The sequence below is a fragment of the Zeus faber genome (genome assembly GCF_960531495.2).
Source record: "Zeus faber genome assembly, chromosome: 13".
Taxonomy (NCBI): Eukaryota; Metazoa; Chordata; class Actinopteri; order Zeiformes; family Zeidae; genus Zeus; species Zeus faber.
Window position 1 is genome coordinate 7,148,678 of NC_137198.1, and position 16,382 is coordinate 7,165,059.

The 16,382-nt window shown below is 47.0% G+C and overlaps 2 protein-coding genes across 4 annotated transcripts in view; one reads left to right on the forward strand and one right to left on the reverse strand.

Moving 5' to 3' along the window:
* The window catches only part of mideasb (mitotic deacetylase associated SANT domain protein b), a 30,631-nt gene extending 21,704 nt beyond the window's left edge, over positions 1-8,927 (reverse strand). Inside the window, exons 1-2 of one of the 2 annotated variants that reach the window (XM_080011958.1) lie at positions 8,471-8,927; positions 1,511-3,604 (exon numbers count right to left, since the gene is read on the reverse strand). In XM_080011958.1, coding sequence (XP_079868084.1) covers positions 1,511-3,238 — 1,728 coding nt within the window. In that variant the 5' untranslated portion in view covers positions 3,239-3,604; positions 8,471-8,927. Of the gene's footprint in view, positions 1-1,510; positions 3,605-6,187; positions 6,325-8,470 lie in introns of those variants that run through there. The other variant, XM_080011959.1, reaches the window with a different exon arrangement.
* A 112-nt stretch (positions 8,928-9,039) lies between these two features.
* ptgr2 (prostaglandin reductase 2) lies at positions 9,040-15,496 on the forward strand. 2 transcript variants are annotated; one of them, XM_080011961.1, is made up of 10 exons: positions 9,040-9,189; positions 9,485-9,611; positions 10,074-10,192; positions 10,456-10,647; positions 11,296-11,466; positions 12,048-12,257; positions 12,376-12,585; positions 13,388-13,427; positions 13,542-13,618; positions 15,231-15,496. In XM_080011961.1, exons 2-9 carry the CDS (start codon positions 9,575-9,577, stop codon positions 13,604-13,606), a joined length of 1,044 nt encoding a protein of 347 aa, XP_079868087.1. In that variant the 5' UTR covers positions 9,040-9,189; positions 9,485-9,574; the 3' UTR covers positions 13,607-13,618; positions 15,231-15,496. The 2 variants fall into 2 exon arrangements, with proteins under 2 accessions (XP_079868087.1, XP_079868086.1); XM_080011960.1 differs by lacking the exon at positions 15,231-15,496 and having other exon boundaries at positions 13,542-13,810.
* Positions 15,497-16,382: the final 886 nt, after the last annotated feature.

Here is a 16,382-nt window from a genome sequence, read left to right on the forward strand (position 1 = left end):
TATTTATTTTTGTCTTTTTCATTTTTACCATGAATATTTAATTGTTTTCTGTTATTTTTAGGTTATGTTTAGTGTATTGCCATATTTTTATTGTGTACTTTAAGTGTTGGGTTTATCGTATTTTCCAAACATTTTCCAATATAGTGCCATTTTATTTTTCATATTTGCTTTGTATTGCTTTATTATAATTTTGCTACTGTTCTGATGTGAGCTGCTGACACACTGCAATTTCCCTCTGGGGGTGAATAAAGAATCTATCCATCTAGATACTGTACTTTATTCATCCCCAGAGGGGAGTTATCGTGTCAGAGCAGCTCACATCAAAGAGGTATAGTAATAGTAATAAATTAATAGAATAAACAAACAAAATGGCAATATATGGGAAAATGTGAAGATATTCAATAAAACCTAAAAGTTAACACATTAAGAAATATGCCAATATACAAGAAACCTAAACAACTAGTCTAACAAGATTCAAGTTTCAAGAGGTTTATTTGTCACATACATATACATACTTCCATACATATATACAGTGAAATGTCATTGCAACGCACCCGGTGATTATGCACAATATGTTCTAGACTGAACACAATAGCTACCTAGTTTCTACTTGACTAACTAACGGACACTAACTGATTCCTAAAACGTAACGCAGCAAGTAAATAGAATAACATAGAATAAGATTAAATAAACTATCCTAAAAATGAGAAAAACAATTAAAAAGATGTAATTAAGATAACATGACCAAAAAAAAGGGGGGGGAAATAGGTTATATACAATAACTAATGAAAACAACGTGACAGTGAACCAGGAAGATGAACCTAAAGACAAGAATAAAAATGGTAATGTACAATAAAGCCAATGATAAGCATTACATATAAACCAAAAATCAGACTCTCTCTCTATATATAAAAAATATATACAGAGTCGTCTATAATTGATACATTGGGCCTGTGGTTTGCTTGGAATGTCTCCAGATGGCTCTATGTTGATTCTCCTATACAGCAGATCCACAGTGCTGAGTTCACTGGCTGTTGAGTACATAGCATCCCCCCCCCCCACCCCACCCCACTAAGTGTTTATCACAAGCAACACAATTTTTGGCACAATTTGCCTGGCAGATGCATTCGGACGTTTGTTCCAGTTCCCGTTCTTGCTCAGGGAGCTAAAAATCCCTTCGCAATTATTACCCTGAGATAACACGAGCAGAATACCTTTTTAGATCTCGCCGAGAGGCTCTCGCTCTAATGAAGGATTTCAGCTCGAAAACTGTGAGCTTTGCTATAAAGCAGCTGAATTCTGCACATTTAGGGCAATTCAGCATCTAGTTTTTTTTTTTGTATGACAGTATTGATTTAATTTTTCTCTGGGTAAGAAGACCAGAGGAGATGGCCAAGAGAGAAAAAGGCAAAAAAGACAAAGCAAATGTATTAAGACAAGGTTGAAGAAAGAAAAAACATGTGGCGCTGGTCCACAGCTGGACTCGAACCCTGGACTTAAACTGGCTCACCTTGACAATATGCGGCGGCAGAGATTCCATCTCGGAGGCTTTCTGAGCCAGTGTCTCCAGGTTGACTTCCTGGGACACCCGGCGCTTCCGGCGCGTGCTCTGGATTACCCTGGTCGGGGCAGCCTGGATCTCGGGGACCCCGTTTTGGGGGCCCTGCTGCTGCTGCTGCTGCTGCTGCTGCTGCTGCTGCTGAGGTGGCGGCGGCGGCTGCTGCGGCGGCTGCTGCGGCGGCTGCTGCGGCGGCTGCTGCGGCGGCTGCTGCGGCGGCTGCGGCTGCGACTGCTGCTGCTGCTGTTGTTGTTGTTGTTGTCCCGGCGCAGCCTCGTCCGAGGAGTTGAGAAAGGGGTTGTCGGAGGGAGCGCCCTCCTCTTTGGAGAGCCGCCTGGATCTGCGAGGCTGGGGCTGAGTCTGAGTGAGGGCCTGGTGCTGGAGGGGAGGCTGCAAGATGTCCGAGGGCTGCTGGGGCTCCGGAGTAATGTCCTGGATAATTGGCTCCTGGATGTTCTGGGGATCTGGCGGGGAGGATTCCTGGGAGTGTACTACCACAGGAGGCTGCGGGTGTGGGTGCGGGTGTGTGTTCTGGGCGCTGGGGTAGTAGTCATGCACATGAGGGTTTTGTTGCAATTGCTGATGTTGCATTTGCTGCTGGATGTGGTGCTGTTGTTGCTGCTGCTGCTGCTGCTGCTGCTGCTGTAGCTTGTGCTGCTGCTGCTCTTGCTGCATTTGTTGGTGCTGCTGCTGCTGCATCTGTTGTTGTTGCTGCTGCTGCTGCTGCTGCTGTAGCTGTTGCTGTATGTGCTGTTGGTGCTGTAGGATTTGCTGTTGCTGCATTTGATGGTGTTGCTGCTGCTGCTGGAGTATGTGATGTTGCTGCTGCTGCTGACGCATTTGCTCTTGCTTTTGTTGTTGCAGCTGTTGCAACTGGTGTGGGGGTTTGGTCTGTGTCGAGTAGTTCAGATTGGGCAGTGTTGTCCTGTTGCCCTGGAAGGCCTGGTAGTAGCCCGTGAGGTGCTGCTTTGGCTGGCCAAAGGCCAACTGGAAGGGCTGCAGGACCGAGCTGCCCCCTGGATTGGACGTGCTGTGTTGCTGGGCGTTCAGTGCCCCTGGTTTAAGAGTCTGCTGAAAGGCCGGAGACTGGTACTGCTGCTCCCAGTCCACGCCCCGGGCCTTGGCTGCTTCCCTGTAGGGCTCCCCAGCAGGGTTGGCCTCCACTGGAAGCTTGTCTGGAGCCCTGTTAGGTGGCTGCTGCTGCTGTGTTTCTAAGCCAGGGGACTCGTGCATTGGCTTCACAGAGGAGGTCTGCGGCCTTGAGTTTGTAACATTAACCCCTCCTAAGTAATTCGCCAGGTTTTGGCCCCAGTTGGCCATGGTGGACCAGGCGACTGCTCTTTGCTGTTGGGGCTGGGAAGGCTGCTGCTGACCAGGCTCCTGGTTGGCCCACTTCATGGGAACAGTCTGCTGATAGTGGCCCCTGCTCTGGTCACCCTTATCTGGGCTGAAAATGACTGAGCTTAGGTACATGTGAGGGGCCTCCGTATTTGACGACACATCGCTGGGGGCCGCCCTCTGCCCGGTTTCTGACGCCGGGACACCCAGGCCGTAATACGAACCGTCGGGATGCTGGGAAGTCTCCTTCATTGTCACGCCTTGATCACTGAAAAACGTGATGCGCTTACCTGTTCTTTTCGTGCTGGGCTTCTGCTGAACTGGTACGCTCATGGCGGGCATGAAGGAACAAGCTCAGGGTGTATAATTGGGGGTAATTGGGGGGCGGTGGTTGGGGGTAGTAAGATATGTATGCAAAAAAAAAAATTGTTTATGAATGTCTTTTTGTCTTGAATTGGTTCACTCCATAGTAACAAGACACAAAAACAATTAATATATTATCCCTCTTGGTGTGTGTGTGTATACCCTCAATTGGGGTAACCACAGAAAAACAGATCTGCAGCCCTCACATGGACGAGAGCAGGAGCAGTGGAGTCGAGTTATCTTCTTTTCTCTTGTGGCGTTCTTTGAAAGCTACTCAGTGGTCTCTGACCGGCAGCAAGCAATGCTGAAGGGTTCCATGTGTTGTGCTCATTCATGGGCGACACCCTGTAAAGGGAGAATGAGACAGAGGTCAAGCAGGATACCATCGGGCCAGAGAGGTCCCTGCAGGGGGGACTCATTGTCAGCTCCACCCTACAATGTGAAAAAAAAAACCTGCCGTGTGCCTTTCTCAACAATGGACTCCACTGAAAGGTACGGGCCGAGGAGAATAGAGGAGCGTGAGGGAGGGGTTTGGGGGAAGTTGGTTAAGCTGTGTCATTGTTAGCTAAACTCACATGACACAGGGATAAGGACCTGCACGCAGGCCGATGCACAAGAGCCGACAGTCTTCACGGCCGCTCTGTAATTAGGAGAGATGGCCTAATCCACCTAATCATTACTTCCCGTACATAATGTCCCCACCATGCTACTGTAGCACAGGTTATGATTCGCTGCTGAACCATAGGAGTGGGGCAGCAGCACTGGGGGGGTCCGGCTGCTACTCTCAAACGTGTAGTTAATTTACTCTGTGAGGATGTCCAGTCTGAAAATGATGGCATCAGATGACGCAACATCCGAAAACTGCTCAGAACAGGGAAAAATAAAAAATGTTGAGGCACTGCATAGGTTCTCAAGCTATACACTAAGTGCTGCATATTGAATTTTGCACAGGAAAGAGAGGCCTTTGTATATTAAAGTGATACGTCAAAACATGTAGGCACGCAAATCACAATCCATGTCATAATAGAAGATGGATTTCCTTCATAAAATGCAGGGGGCTTAATGCCCCAACAGTCTGTGACTCATCAGTGGTAAAAGGAAAGGGAGCCCGTGGCCTTTGAACCGTGCACGTATCCTCAAAAGGGAAGGGCAAATTAAAGTGAGCAAGCATGAGTCACTATCGGAGCACCGAAAAGACCAAGTCAAAATGGCCTTGTATGTCCTGGAAGAAAAAGGCCTCATAGAGATCATAACCACTGCTATGGAAACACATTATAATAATCAACAAATATTATCTAATGCCAGGGCTTCGTGGTGGATATCAACACAATACCATTCTGCCAAGTCTCTGGAGTAAGATTTCAGGGGTTTTTTAAGTGTCGCTGGTGCAGTTGGAAACCTTTGTCAGACTCTGTGTACTTGTTGATTATCATCTCTCAACAGTCAGAGTGTGCACAAAAACAAACTTTCCCCCCGCTGACCGGTGCTTACCGGGAACAAAACATTGGTGTTCCGCAGAATTTAGGTTACGTAAGCCTATTTGTCCAAACAATTATATAAATTGCAGAAGGCCCGAAGACGATCCCACCCCCCCACGACATCTGAGGAAGTAATTGGAAAGCAGTTTGACCCTTTACTCTGCTGGCCTAGTGACCTCACACACACACACACACACACACACACACACACACACACACACACACACACACACACACACACACACACACACACACACACACACACACACACACACACACCTCTTAAAATAGATAGCTACAGCTGTTCAGATCCTGCACTGACTGAGGAAACTGGACAGCACACTGGGAGGGTAGAAAACATGGTGACTGGATCAGCTTTAACATGTTATTATCAGCTGCAGATGGAAAAACCTAAATGTCCGAGCTTCACCCAAGTGTGCATCCTGAGCAGAGCCTCCTTTGCAGAACGGCCCGTTCCCTGGAGCACATATAAAGGGTTATTTCCTGATAAAGGTGGAGAGTTACCCTGCATGATGATACCCACCGGGTCCATTGCGTGAGGTGAGGGATCATGACGCACCAGCGGTGCAACATTACACAAGCGCGGCTTTCAGTCCAATAAACAAGGCAACGCGTCAAATTGGCTTAAATTAAACGTCAGGCTAATCCTTTACCGCTTCCAAATTTAAAACAAACACCGTGCCATCCCAGCACGCAGCCTCCGAGTGCGGACGGAGTGGATATATCCCATCGGAGCACGAAAAGGGAAAACACCCTCTGCCCCTGCACCCCCGGTGGCCAGCTCAGCTCCACCAGCCCTTTGTTGCAGAAAGGGGATTATCCACCCACTAATGTCGGGGTCCATTGCAAAAAAACGAGGCAACAATGCCGCCTGCAAGTGCGCGCATGCACATCCGCACGCACGAGGATGCACGACTTATCCTGTCAACTCGATACGTCACACGTCGCATGCATTTCTTCATTAAAGCCTCATTGATTTATTGATCACCATTTATTTATTGATTACCATTTGCACGCTCCAACTCTTTCAATATACCGCTGGCCCGTTGCACACGCTGTAAACACTGCTCATTACAGACCATACCTCGCGTATGTAAATATTTTGCTGAAAATGTCACTTGTTTTTTACATTTTATTGCATGTTCTCCACGCACCGAGAGGCACTCACTGGCCACTGGAGTCAAATTCCAATAAAACCCGATTCTGCCTCCCGTGCAGGCTGCACGGTGCAGGGATTGTGCAGCACATAAGGTGCAGAGCTTGCAAAAAAAAAAAAAAAAAAAGGTAAACACAAACTTCGTCAACAAGCTGTCTCCTGTTTGTGATCTAGGTTAAAAAATTTAAAAAAAAAACTAAAAAAAAAACCCCACCGCCCCCCGGCCCCGGGGCCTCGGGAGGTTCCCTGTCCTGTCCCAGCAGCAGCACTTACTGTGTGTTATTCCGGAGAGGCAGCCCCGCAGCCCGCAGCGGCAGGCCCGTGCAGAGCAGCCCCGACCCGGAGGATGAGCGCACACATCCCGCTCCCCGCTCCGCTGACTTCACTCTTTAATTTTTCTTTATTTTCTCTTCACTGCTTCACTCACTCACTCACTCGCGCCCCTCCCCCCCCACCACCACCACCTCGCCGCCCCCCCACCCACCCCCGCCTCCGGGGGTCTGGTCGCGGCGCTGCGCGGCTCTCCGCTCGGAAACGGAGCGTTCGGTCTGCGGAGACGTCACCGCGGTGCGCGTCGCTGCGCCGGGATTGCGCGGAGCAGGCGCTCGTTGGCCTTTCCCTCCGCGCGGCGACCGGCGCAGCGCGTTCTGCGCGTCCTGTGACCGGCCCCGCCCCGGCCGGCCGACCACGCCCACTTCCGTGCCCTTGTAAGGCCCGCCCGCCCGCCGGCCCGCCCCTCCTTCCTGCTCTGCGGCCGCTTGTCATTTACCGGGCGGCGGCGGCGCTCAGCCCGTGCGGGAAATTCCGACACAGGGTCGGACTCAAGAGGCGCGTCACGCCGCCGCCGCTCCTCCTCCTCCCCCCCCCCCGGGCCAGGGATTTACGAGATTCCGCCTCAACTGCCACCGTCAACAAAGGGGCTTCACTTGGTCTCGACGGGCACGTACTGGAAGTCGTATTTATTCCATTCATTTATTTACTCTCAATCTTACGCCGTTCTTGTCTTGCGTCGCTGCTGCAAAGACCTTCATTTGTTAATAGATAATAAACGGTTTTACACTTTGTACTGAGCGTCTGCACATTCCTGCACAAACTGTACGGATTTATTAAAAAAAACAAAACAGCCTTTGTTTTTCATATGCTTATATATTTCGCCAATATTTGCACATTAAATGCACATATCTGTATATACATAGGCATATTCCCTCTATCTATTCCATTTTATTTCCATTTATTTTTATTGTATTTTATTCTATATATTTTTATCTTATTCTATAAGTATTCAACTTACTGTATTACGTTTTAGGAGTCAGTTAGTCAGTCTATGAGAAAGGAATTTTCAACTTTTATTTTTTTTCCTAGGACTTATTGTGTGCTATCACGGGGTGCGTTGCATTACATTTCACTGCATATATGTATGAAAGTATGTATATGTATGTGACAAATAAAAATCTTGAATCTTGAATTTTACTTGTTGTTTTACATTTATGTTTCATGTATGCACCGAACACCAAGACAAATTTCTTGTTCGTGTAAACTAACTAAGGCAATAAAGACTATTCTGATTCTGAAGTTTTATCTGCTCGTATCTTATCTCGATTAGTTAAATAGGAACTGCAAGTTCAGACATGAACATCCTTTTTATAGTCATTACCAAGACATTTGTCTTATTTTCATAGACGTGTACATACAATTAGACATTTTATTTATTTAACTTGCAAAGTTCTATCAACTTCTGCTGCCGAACTCCCCCACCGGGTATTAATGTAGGGTTATCTCATCTTGCTGACTTTTGACTGCTTGTGCAGCCACATATCTTAAAATGTCATCAGCTAAAGGCCAAACTACGAAAATATTTTATTGCTAATCATATTTTCCCCCTTGATTATGGCTATAACAATATATATATATACATATATGTATATATATATACACATAAATGTATACATATGCGAGCGCACACACACACACACACACACACACACACACACACACAGATATCATTCCTATCCTTCCAAGCTGCATGTAGAGGTTGCAGTTGCATAATGTGCATGGTCACGGTCCCGGCCGTGCGTGCGTGCGTGCGTGCGTGCGCACGTCTCCAGGAGGACGGACAACGGCCGCAGCCACCACCTCTCTCCCAGCTCCCAAAATAAAGAGAGAGAGAGAGAGAGAGAGAGAGAGAGAGAGAGAGAGAGAGAGAGAGAGAGACCCTGCAGCCCAGAGACAGTCACTGCGCTGGGAACTGTGCACGCGCGCGCGCGCGCACACGCACACACACACACACTGCATAACATGGCTGCAGCTCTGCACGGAGGCATGTCCGTGTTTCTCCCCGCACCGGGTGAGACGGGGACGCACAAATGGCGTCTTCTTGGTGCAACGCTGCGCATCTCCCTCGTACCGCGCCGCCGCACGAGCGCTCCCCGGGTGTCGGGACGCGCGTGCTCGAAGCGCCACGCCGGGGGCTGTCCGCAGGGCGCCGCGTTCCTGGCGGGGAACACGGCGCCGTCCAGCCGGCCCTCTCCGCGCGCACCGACCCGCCGAGCATCTTACCTACGCGGCGTCGCGCTCCTCCGCGGCGCGCTGCGGTGCTCCTCCAGCCACCTCCACCTCTCCCGCATGCTCCGCCGCGACGCACTTTCGAACTTCACTTTTCTCCCAGATTCTTCCGTCAGACGTCACTTCCCGCTCCCACTCTGGGGAATGACGGCTTTAGAAATCCCTGTTGTTGTTGTTGTTGTTGTTGTTGTTGTTTTTCCACACACGCTGTGTTGGACCGTCGCCGCGGGGACGCCGGTGAAACTAAACCGTAGCTTCCGTTTGAAGACGGGTTTTTTTTTTTTTTTTTTTTTTTTTTTTTGCGGTTGTTGTTGTTGTTTTTTCTCTTGCACTCGTTTTTGGTTCCAACGCCGCCGCCGTTAAGAAAAGCGGCGTTTTCTTCAATGAGCCGCGTCGGTTGTTGTCGTTGTGAGCCACGGCACCGCGGCGCAGGCTCTCTCCGCCGCCTCCGCCTCCCGGTTGCGGCGCTGCGCCTCCGAGCCGCCGGGGGGCGCCGCGCCGCGCCGCTCCTCCGCCGCCGCCGCCGCCCGGTGCCGCTGCGTGCTCGTGCTGCGTTCGAGGCAAGTCGGAACTCGTATGGGAGGGCGATTGGGGGGCGGAGGTTGAGCCACGGCGGCGCCCGAGAGAAATGGCGGTGTGATGTTACGGAGAATACGTTCTGCGCCTGTTTATCACGTTCATAGCCACGGCTTGTGTAAAGCGGTAATATTTAGGTAAGAATATTGTTTAACTTTTCTACTTAAAAAAAAAACGAACAAAAAAACTCGTAGCGAACATTGCGACACACATCGTTCATGTTTCTTTTAAGGTTAACTTCGAGCTAAAACACTGTTAATGTAGTTTGAATCTCCTGTGCAGGTGCTTTTAGACGTCACAAGTTTGACGCGCACACACACACACACACACACACACACACACACACACACACACACACAAATTCAATGCGGGCGTCCGTGTTTTCGGCAACGACGCTACGAAACCCCTTTTAAAAACGGCCATTTTTACCAGGACCTCGAACGCAGCACCGCCTCCGCGGGGGAAGGACGACGCTGCGTCGACGCCGAAGTCCCGCGGTTGTGCGCGGCGCCGCGGGTCGAGATGCGGGTGCAACGGGTGCTTCTGAACTCCAGACCCGGTACGTAGGCCGGTGCGATCGATACCTTTTTGTTAGGCTAAAAGTGTAAAAAAACAAAAAAAGGGGCTTTATTTAATATAAACAGCGCATTGCGTGTACACAAATATTGCCGTACGGCGTCACACGGAGCTGCAGTGCACAATATAAACTTATAGTATGTTATTCGCACGCATATTGACAATAGAAAGTCATAGGTTAACATAATATTTTATAATATTTGAATATAATAGTAATAACATTTATCTTATTATCCTCATCATTATCACCATTATAATAATAACAACAATAACCATAATAATATACATTTATATAAAAATAAAAAAAAGCTGATTCCTCATATTTTAGGTATCCAATGATTTCTCATACTTTTTGATATGATCAGTTGACCTTTTGTGTTGTGTTTAAGTATCGATATTTCATAGGACAAATTAAAATACACACCCTTTTCAACTTTTCATCCAGGTAATAATGGAGTGCCCCTGCCAGAAAACTTCCGTCTGGAAGAGACAACTCTGACAGGGGAACCCACTGACGGGGAAGTCCTCGTCCGGACGCTGTACCTGTCCGTCGACCCATATATGGTGTTGTTGTTATCCAGTGCTATCTATCTATCTATGTATCTATCTATCTATGTATCTATCTATCTATGTATCTATGTATCTATCTATCTATCTATCTATCTATGTATCTATCTATCTATGTATCTATGTATCTATCTATCTATCTATCTATGTATCTATCTATCTATGTATCTATCTATCTATGTATCTATGTATCTATCTATCTATCTATGTATCTATCTATCTATCTATCTATCTATCTATCTAAACCTTGTCTCCCTTAGAGGTGTCGTATGAATGAAGACCCGGGGGCGGAGTACCTGAAGCCGTGGGCGGTGTCGGGGTGTTTAGACGGCGGCGGCGTCGGGGTGGTGGAGTCCAGCCGCTGCGATGGCCTTGCCCAGGGAGACGTGGTCACCTCCCTCACCTGGCCCTGGCAGACGCACTGCGTGGTCCAGGGGAACGCTTTGAAGAAGGTCGGCCATGTTGCTGGGAGGACTTAATTTCTCAGTCTAATCTACACAAATATGATGTCACCACTTAATTCATATCCTGACTCACTGACTTACTCACTTACTCACTTATGAAATAGTCCCATAGAAAATGCAAAACAATATATATTATGTCCTACTAACAGTGAAGCAAGACTCGCAAACGATTACAAACAAAAATTTTGAATGACTCAAAGTCTAGAGTCACAAGAGTGATTCTTCAATTCACAAACTGGAAAACACTGCCCTATATACCCATACCAATAATTGATCCATTGCATAGAGTCACACCTTGTATATTCTGTATATTTTTATATATTCTACTATTTAAGTTTTGTATTTTCAGGGTATTTTTGTCCATTTTAATTTTAATTGACTAATCTATTTTTATTTTATTATTATTTTATTTTGTATTGTTCAGACTGTACGTTTTTTTTTTTTTTTTTTTTTAAACGATAATTGTCTGTAGAGAAACGCGCCAATCCTCACCGTGACAAATTCCTTGCATGTGTATGCGGAGTAAAACTCTGATTCTGATCAGATAAACCAGATCCACTGTCCATTCAAAATTAAGTCGTTCTCCTTTGCATTCGGCCATTACTGCATGTGAGTATAATGTGATTTCCATTGCAGGTGGACCCGCAGTTGGTGGACGGGCACCTTTCCTACTTTCTGGGCGCCGTGGGCCTGACGGGACTCACTGCCATCCTGGGAATTCGGGAGAAAGGGCCGGTGACAAGAGGGGCCAATCAGACCATGGTGGTGAGCGGGGCCGCGGGGGCCTGTGGCTCCATCGCTGGACAGGTAAACTCAGGAGCGTCGTCAATGACGGTCAAAATCAAATTTCACATAGACCACACAGCTACAGCCCCCTGAGTTGAGGACAAACTAGTCAGAACACTTATCCTATCCTATGAGACTTGTTAATACGGATGTGTAAGTTTACTGTTCATTTTGAAGTGTATTGCCAACATTTTCTTTGAAGTTAAAATTTTAGGTTTATTTTATTTTTTGCCAATGTGTAAGTTTATATTTCATATTCAGCCTTAGGTTAATTGTTCAGCACCAAATCTTTACTTTTCATTGTTTATCTTTAGGTTCAAGATCGATCGATCTATCTATCTATCTAACCCTCTATCTATCTAACCCTCTATCTATCTATCTATCTATCTATCTAACCCTCTATCTATCTATCTATCTATCTATCTATCTATCTATCTATCTATCTAACCCTCTATCTATCTATCTATCTATCTAACCCTCTATCTATCTATCTATCTACAGTATCTATCTATCTATCTATCTATCTATCTATCTATCTACAGTATCTATCTATCTATCTACAGTATCACAGTATCTATCCATCCATCTGTGTTCTCCTCCAGATCGGCCGGCTGGACGGCTGTGTGAGGGTGGTGGGAATCTGCGGCTCTGAGGAGAAGTGTCGCCACCTGGTGGACGAGCTGGGCTTCACCGTCGCCGTCAACTATCGCCATGACGACGTCGCCGCGCGGCTGAAGCAGAGCTGTCCGGACGGCGTGGATATTTACTTTGACAACGTGGGAGGTCCCATCAGCGACGCGGTGATAGCACAGGTACTGTCTGTCTGTCTGTCTGTCTGTCTCTGAACTGAACAGTGTGTGAGTGGGCGTTTGTTCCTTTTCTTCTTCTCTTTGATCCCTCCCCTTCGTTCTTACCCTCGCCCGGGCCCAGATGAACGACGGTGGCCATGTTGTCCTGTGCGGGCAGATTTCCCAGTACAACCGGGACGTGCCGTACCCGCCACCGCTGAGCGAGGAGACGCAGTGGGCGCTGAGCAGCAGGAGCATAAAGCGCGAGCGCTTCATGGTGCTCAACCACGCCGACAAGATGGACGCCGCGCTGCTGCAACTCAGCCAGTGGGTCACAGCGGGTGAAGTCAAGGTGAGGAGGATGTGAGGAGGAGGAAGCGAGAAGGGAAGTGAGGAGTGAGTTAGAAGGGTGTGATGAGGAAGTGAGCAAGAGGATGTGAGGAGGAAGTGAGAAGGATGTGGGGAGGAAGTAGGATGTGAGGAGGAGGAAGTGAGGAGGTGTGAGGAGGAAGTAGGATGTGAGGAGGAAGTAAAGAGGATGTGAGGAGGAAGTGAGAACGAAGTAAAGCAGATGTGAGGAGGATGTGAGAAGGAGGTAAATAGGAAGTGAGGAGGATGTGAGGAGGAAGTAGGATTTGAGGAGGAGGGAGTGAGAACGATGTGAGGAGAATGTAAGGAGGAAGTGAGGGGGAGGATGTGAGGAGGAAGTAAAGAGGATGTGAGAACGAAGTAAAGCGGATGTGAGAAGGAGGTAAAGAGGATGCGGAGAGGAAGTGAGAAGGATGTGAAGAGTAAGTGAGGAGGATGTGAAGAGAATATAAGGATTAAGTGAGGAGGAGGATGTGAGGAGGAAGTAAAGAGGATGTGAGGAGGATGTGAGAAGGAGGTATAGAGGATGAGAAGAGGAAGTGAGAAGTATGTGAAGAGGAAGTGAGAACGGGACAATTTGTAATTTTTCTATTGTGTACATTTAACTGTTTTTAAGGTTTTCACATTTTGCCGTATTTGGTCATTTTATCTTAATATTTCTATTCCATTGCTTCATTATTATTGCCTATTTTTGATGTGAGCTGCTGTCACACTGAAACCTCCCTCCAGGGAGGAATAAAGTATTGTTTCAGAAGTTTTGATTAATTATGTCTCAATACTTCCAGGTTCTGGAAACGGTGGTGAATGGAATAGAGAATATGGGAGGTATTTGTTTGTGTGTTTAATCAAATTCATTATTTCACAAAGTAATTTCTTTAAATTGGGACTCGAGTTATCTCTGGTGGATCATAACCTTGTTTCCTTTTCATTTGATCTCAGTGGCATTTTGCTCCATGATGAACGGCGGCAACGTCGGCAAGCAAATCGTCAAGATATCAGATTGAAGAAAAATCCCGGTGTGTGGTCAGAAAAAGATGTGATGTTACTAAAAAAAAAAAAAGGTACTTGTAAATCTATTTCAAAAGAAAGAGGTCCTACAATTCACTGTAATGAACAGTTTATTTCACAGCACTATAAACCATTAACAAAATAAAATAGTGGTCTCATTTCTGTTGTCACAATAAAAAGATGTGGCAGGTTTCGATTCATCTATCTGACATGTTTTTTTTTTTTTTTTTTTTTTTTTTAAATTCGTTTTTACAATATTTTACCACAGGGGGAAGTGGAGGAATAAAACTCAGAAAACACCAGAACATCCATTAAACCGCTTCTCGAGAGAAAAGTACAGATGATCAAACCTTCCAGAAGCAAAAATGTGGAGAACAGTGCGAAAAAAGTGGGGTTCATCCCCTGGTGATTAATCAATGAAAACACAGTACCTCACAATCACAATCACTTTCTTCCCAGTTCACCGTGGCCGTCGAGATTTGGGGGTTTTGATTTGTTTTGCCCCCTCAAGCTATATCTCGCCCAAACAGTAGTTTGTGCTCAAAAAAACAAAACAAAACAAAAAAACGGAATAACCATCTCATGCATTAAAAAAAAAAAAAAAGTCAAAATCATGAGAGAAAAAAACAAAACAAAATATCAGTCAATTGATCAATAATTAATTTCCCTTCTAATCCGTTCGATGTCGCCCCCTAGTGGACATGTCACAGTTTAGGACGGCGACTGGGAATCGTTATCACAAACAGGACAAATATGCTCATAAAAAACAATCAAGATATTTTCTTGAACGTGTTGGACACAGACCTGGGAACATTCCTCAATTTTAAGGGCATATATATTTCTTTTCAAGGGTCAACATTAATCGGAAAAACTTAAAAGTGGCTCCGGGTTTTCAGAGTCGGGCCCGGCGACAAGACTCGTTTGAGGCCAGGAGCCGTCGTTCCCTCAAGCCAACACCCCGAATCCCTCGCAGTGTCAGCGACCCCTGAACGGTTCCAGTGTAATAAATTCGAAATTTAAATACCAAATCTCTCTGAAATTTTTGTCCAGGTTGGCTGTTGCATTGCATTTTGACACCAGAGCGAGAGAGAGAGAGAGGTTGCACAGACTGGCTCCGCTCATGTGGAGAGTGATTGGGTCCAAAGTTTAATTCAACAATGTTTAATAAACACCCCGAATTTACAACCCTCTCTTCTTCGCCGACGTTCGAAGATTAAAGAGAGGAGGAATTGACCTTTCGGAATACAAGGACATCGCGCGGGGGGGGTCGGAACAGCCTTAGCTCTCACTTTTCCTGAGACGAGCAATGCACCCAGACACGCCTGATGCGGCGATCGTATAATACACATGATATAAATTATAATAATAAACCACACGATACAATCAGATTAAATAAACAGCGTAGTAAATCATCATGACACACAAACATTTCCACCGTTTTTTTTAACATTCATTCCCTCTGAGCTCGCCCACATAATCCCCGCCGCTTTGTCGCTGAGCTACCGTGGTTTCTAACAACATGGTCCTGAAGGGGGTGGACTACCGTTTAAAGTGCTCACGTTCCTAAAGAGACAAAAAAAGAGGATCCTTTTATTTTACGTTTTTTTTTTTCTCCTAAAGCCACATCAGCAGTGAGTGCGAGAGGTCAGGGCCGGATTCCTGCTTCCTGTCTGATCTTTTCTACCCGGTGGCGACCGAAGGAACGGCGTCCGGAGCGGCAGTTCTACGTCCTGCGTGCAAAAGAGATTCCCGCCCCCACACAACGAGAATCTTTTTTTTTTTAAAAGGTCGGTGATCATTTCGTTTTCCGCTTCCAACACGAGGGGGGTTTGGCACATCCAGCCTTTCGGACAACGAAACAAAAAATAAAATAAAAAGGGTTGAGAGGGACGAGTACGAGACCATTGCTTTCATATTTATTTCTCCTTTGGCAGTGGTGATGCGGCGAGTGGCCAAGGCAACATCCCCCTCCCCCCCCCCCAAAAAAAATACTGCTTAAGCTGATGGACATGAGTCGATATCCTGGCTTTCCTAAGTTAGCTAAATTATCCTCCATGAATTAAAAATAAACAAAAAACAAACAACACTTAATTCCTTCTCTTAACACTGTACAGTTTGCTGTGGTTATGGCCAGAAATCAAAGAGGTGGCAAATCCAGCTTCAGAAAGCAGAATTCCGCTGCCGGGTTTTTGGAGCCGACCCTTCGCTAACGAGACAGCAACGCAGAGATCCGACCCCCGCGAGTGAAGCCGCCGCGCGGCCCGAGCGCCAACCTGGCAAGGGATTTGTTTTACCTTCTGGACCCCCGGCCAGAAGCGCGCGGCCGCGACATGCATATTGAACGATACTACCTAAAAACGAGTGACCGAGGTGGCTCCGGAAGGAGAGAGAGAGAGAGAGAGAGAGAGAGAGAGAGAGAGAGGTAATTTTGGCGGAAGGGTGGCAGGGGGTGCAGAGCTGCTCTGTGGGAGGACGCGGTGGCACAGTGCAAGTCAGGGTTGTGCGCCAGCACCGGCGTCGCCCGGTATCATCTCAGATCCCGACGCCTCGAGTGAAACATGCCAGACATTTAAACGAGAGACGCTCTTTTTTTTTTTTTTTTTTCCTTTCTTTGACACGGAGCGTGTGACAGATGTGTCCACGTCTCTGTGGAAGATGGATCACACACGTTCTATTCACCTCAAACTAACGAGGCTCCTACTCCCGGGCGAGCCGCGGATGGAGCCGAGGGGGTGGGTGCTCTAGGTGGGTGGTGGGTGGAAGGCTGGAGGC

Bases quoted from the DNA above. Each gene is read 5' to 3' on its own strand.
- ptgr2 (XM_080011961.1), top strand. From the start codon at position 9,575: ATGCGGGTGCAACGGGTGCTTCTGAACTCCAGACCCG. The intron at 12,258-12,375 runs GTACTGTCTGTC...GCCCGGGCCCAG, and splicing joins GCGACGCGGTGATAGCACAG to ATGAACGACGGTGGCCATGT. The intron at 13,428-13,541 runs GTATTTGTTTGT...ATTTGATCTCAG, and splicing joins TGGAATAGAGAATATGGGAG to TGGCATTTTGCTCCATGATG.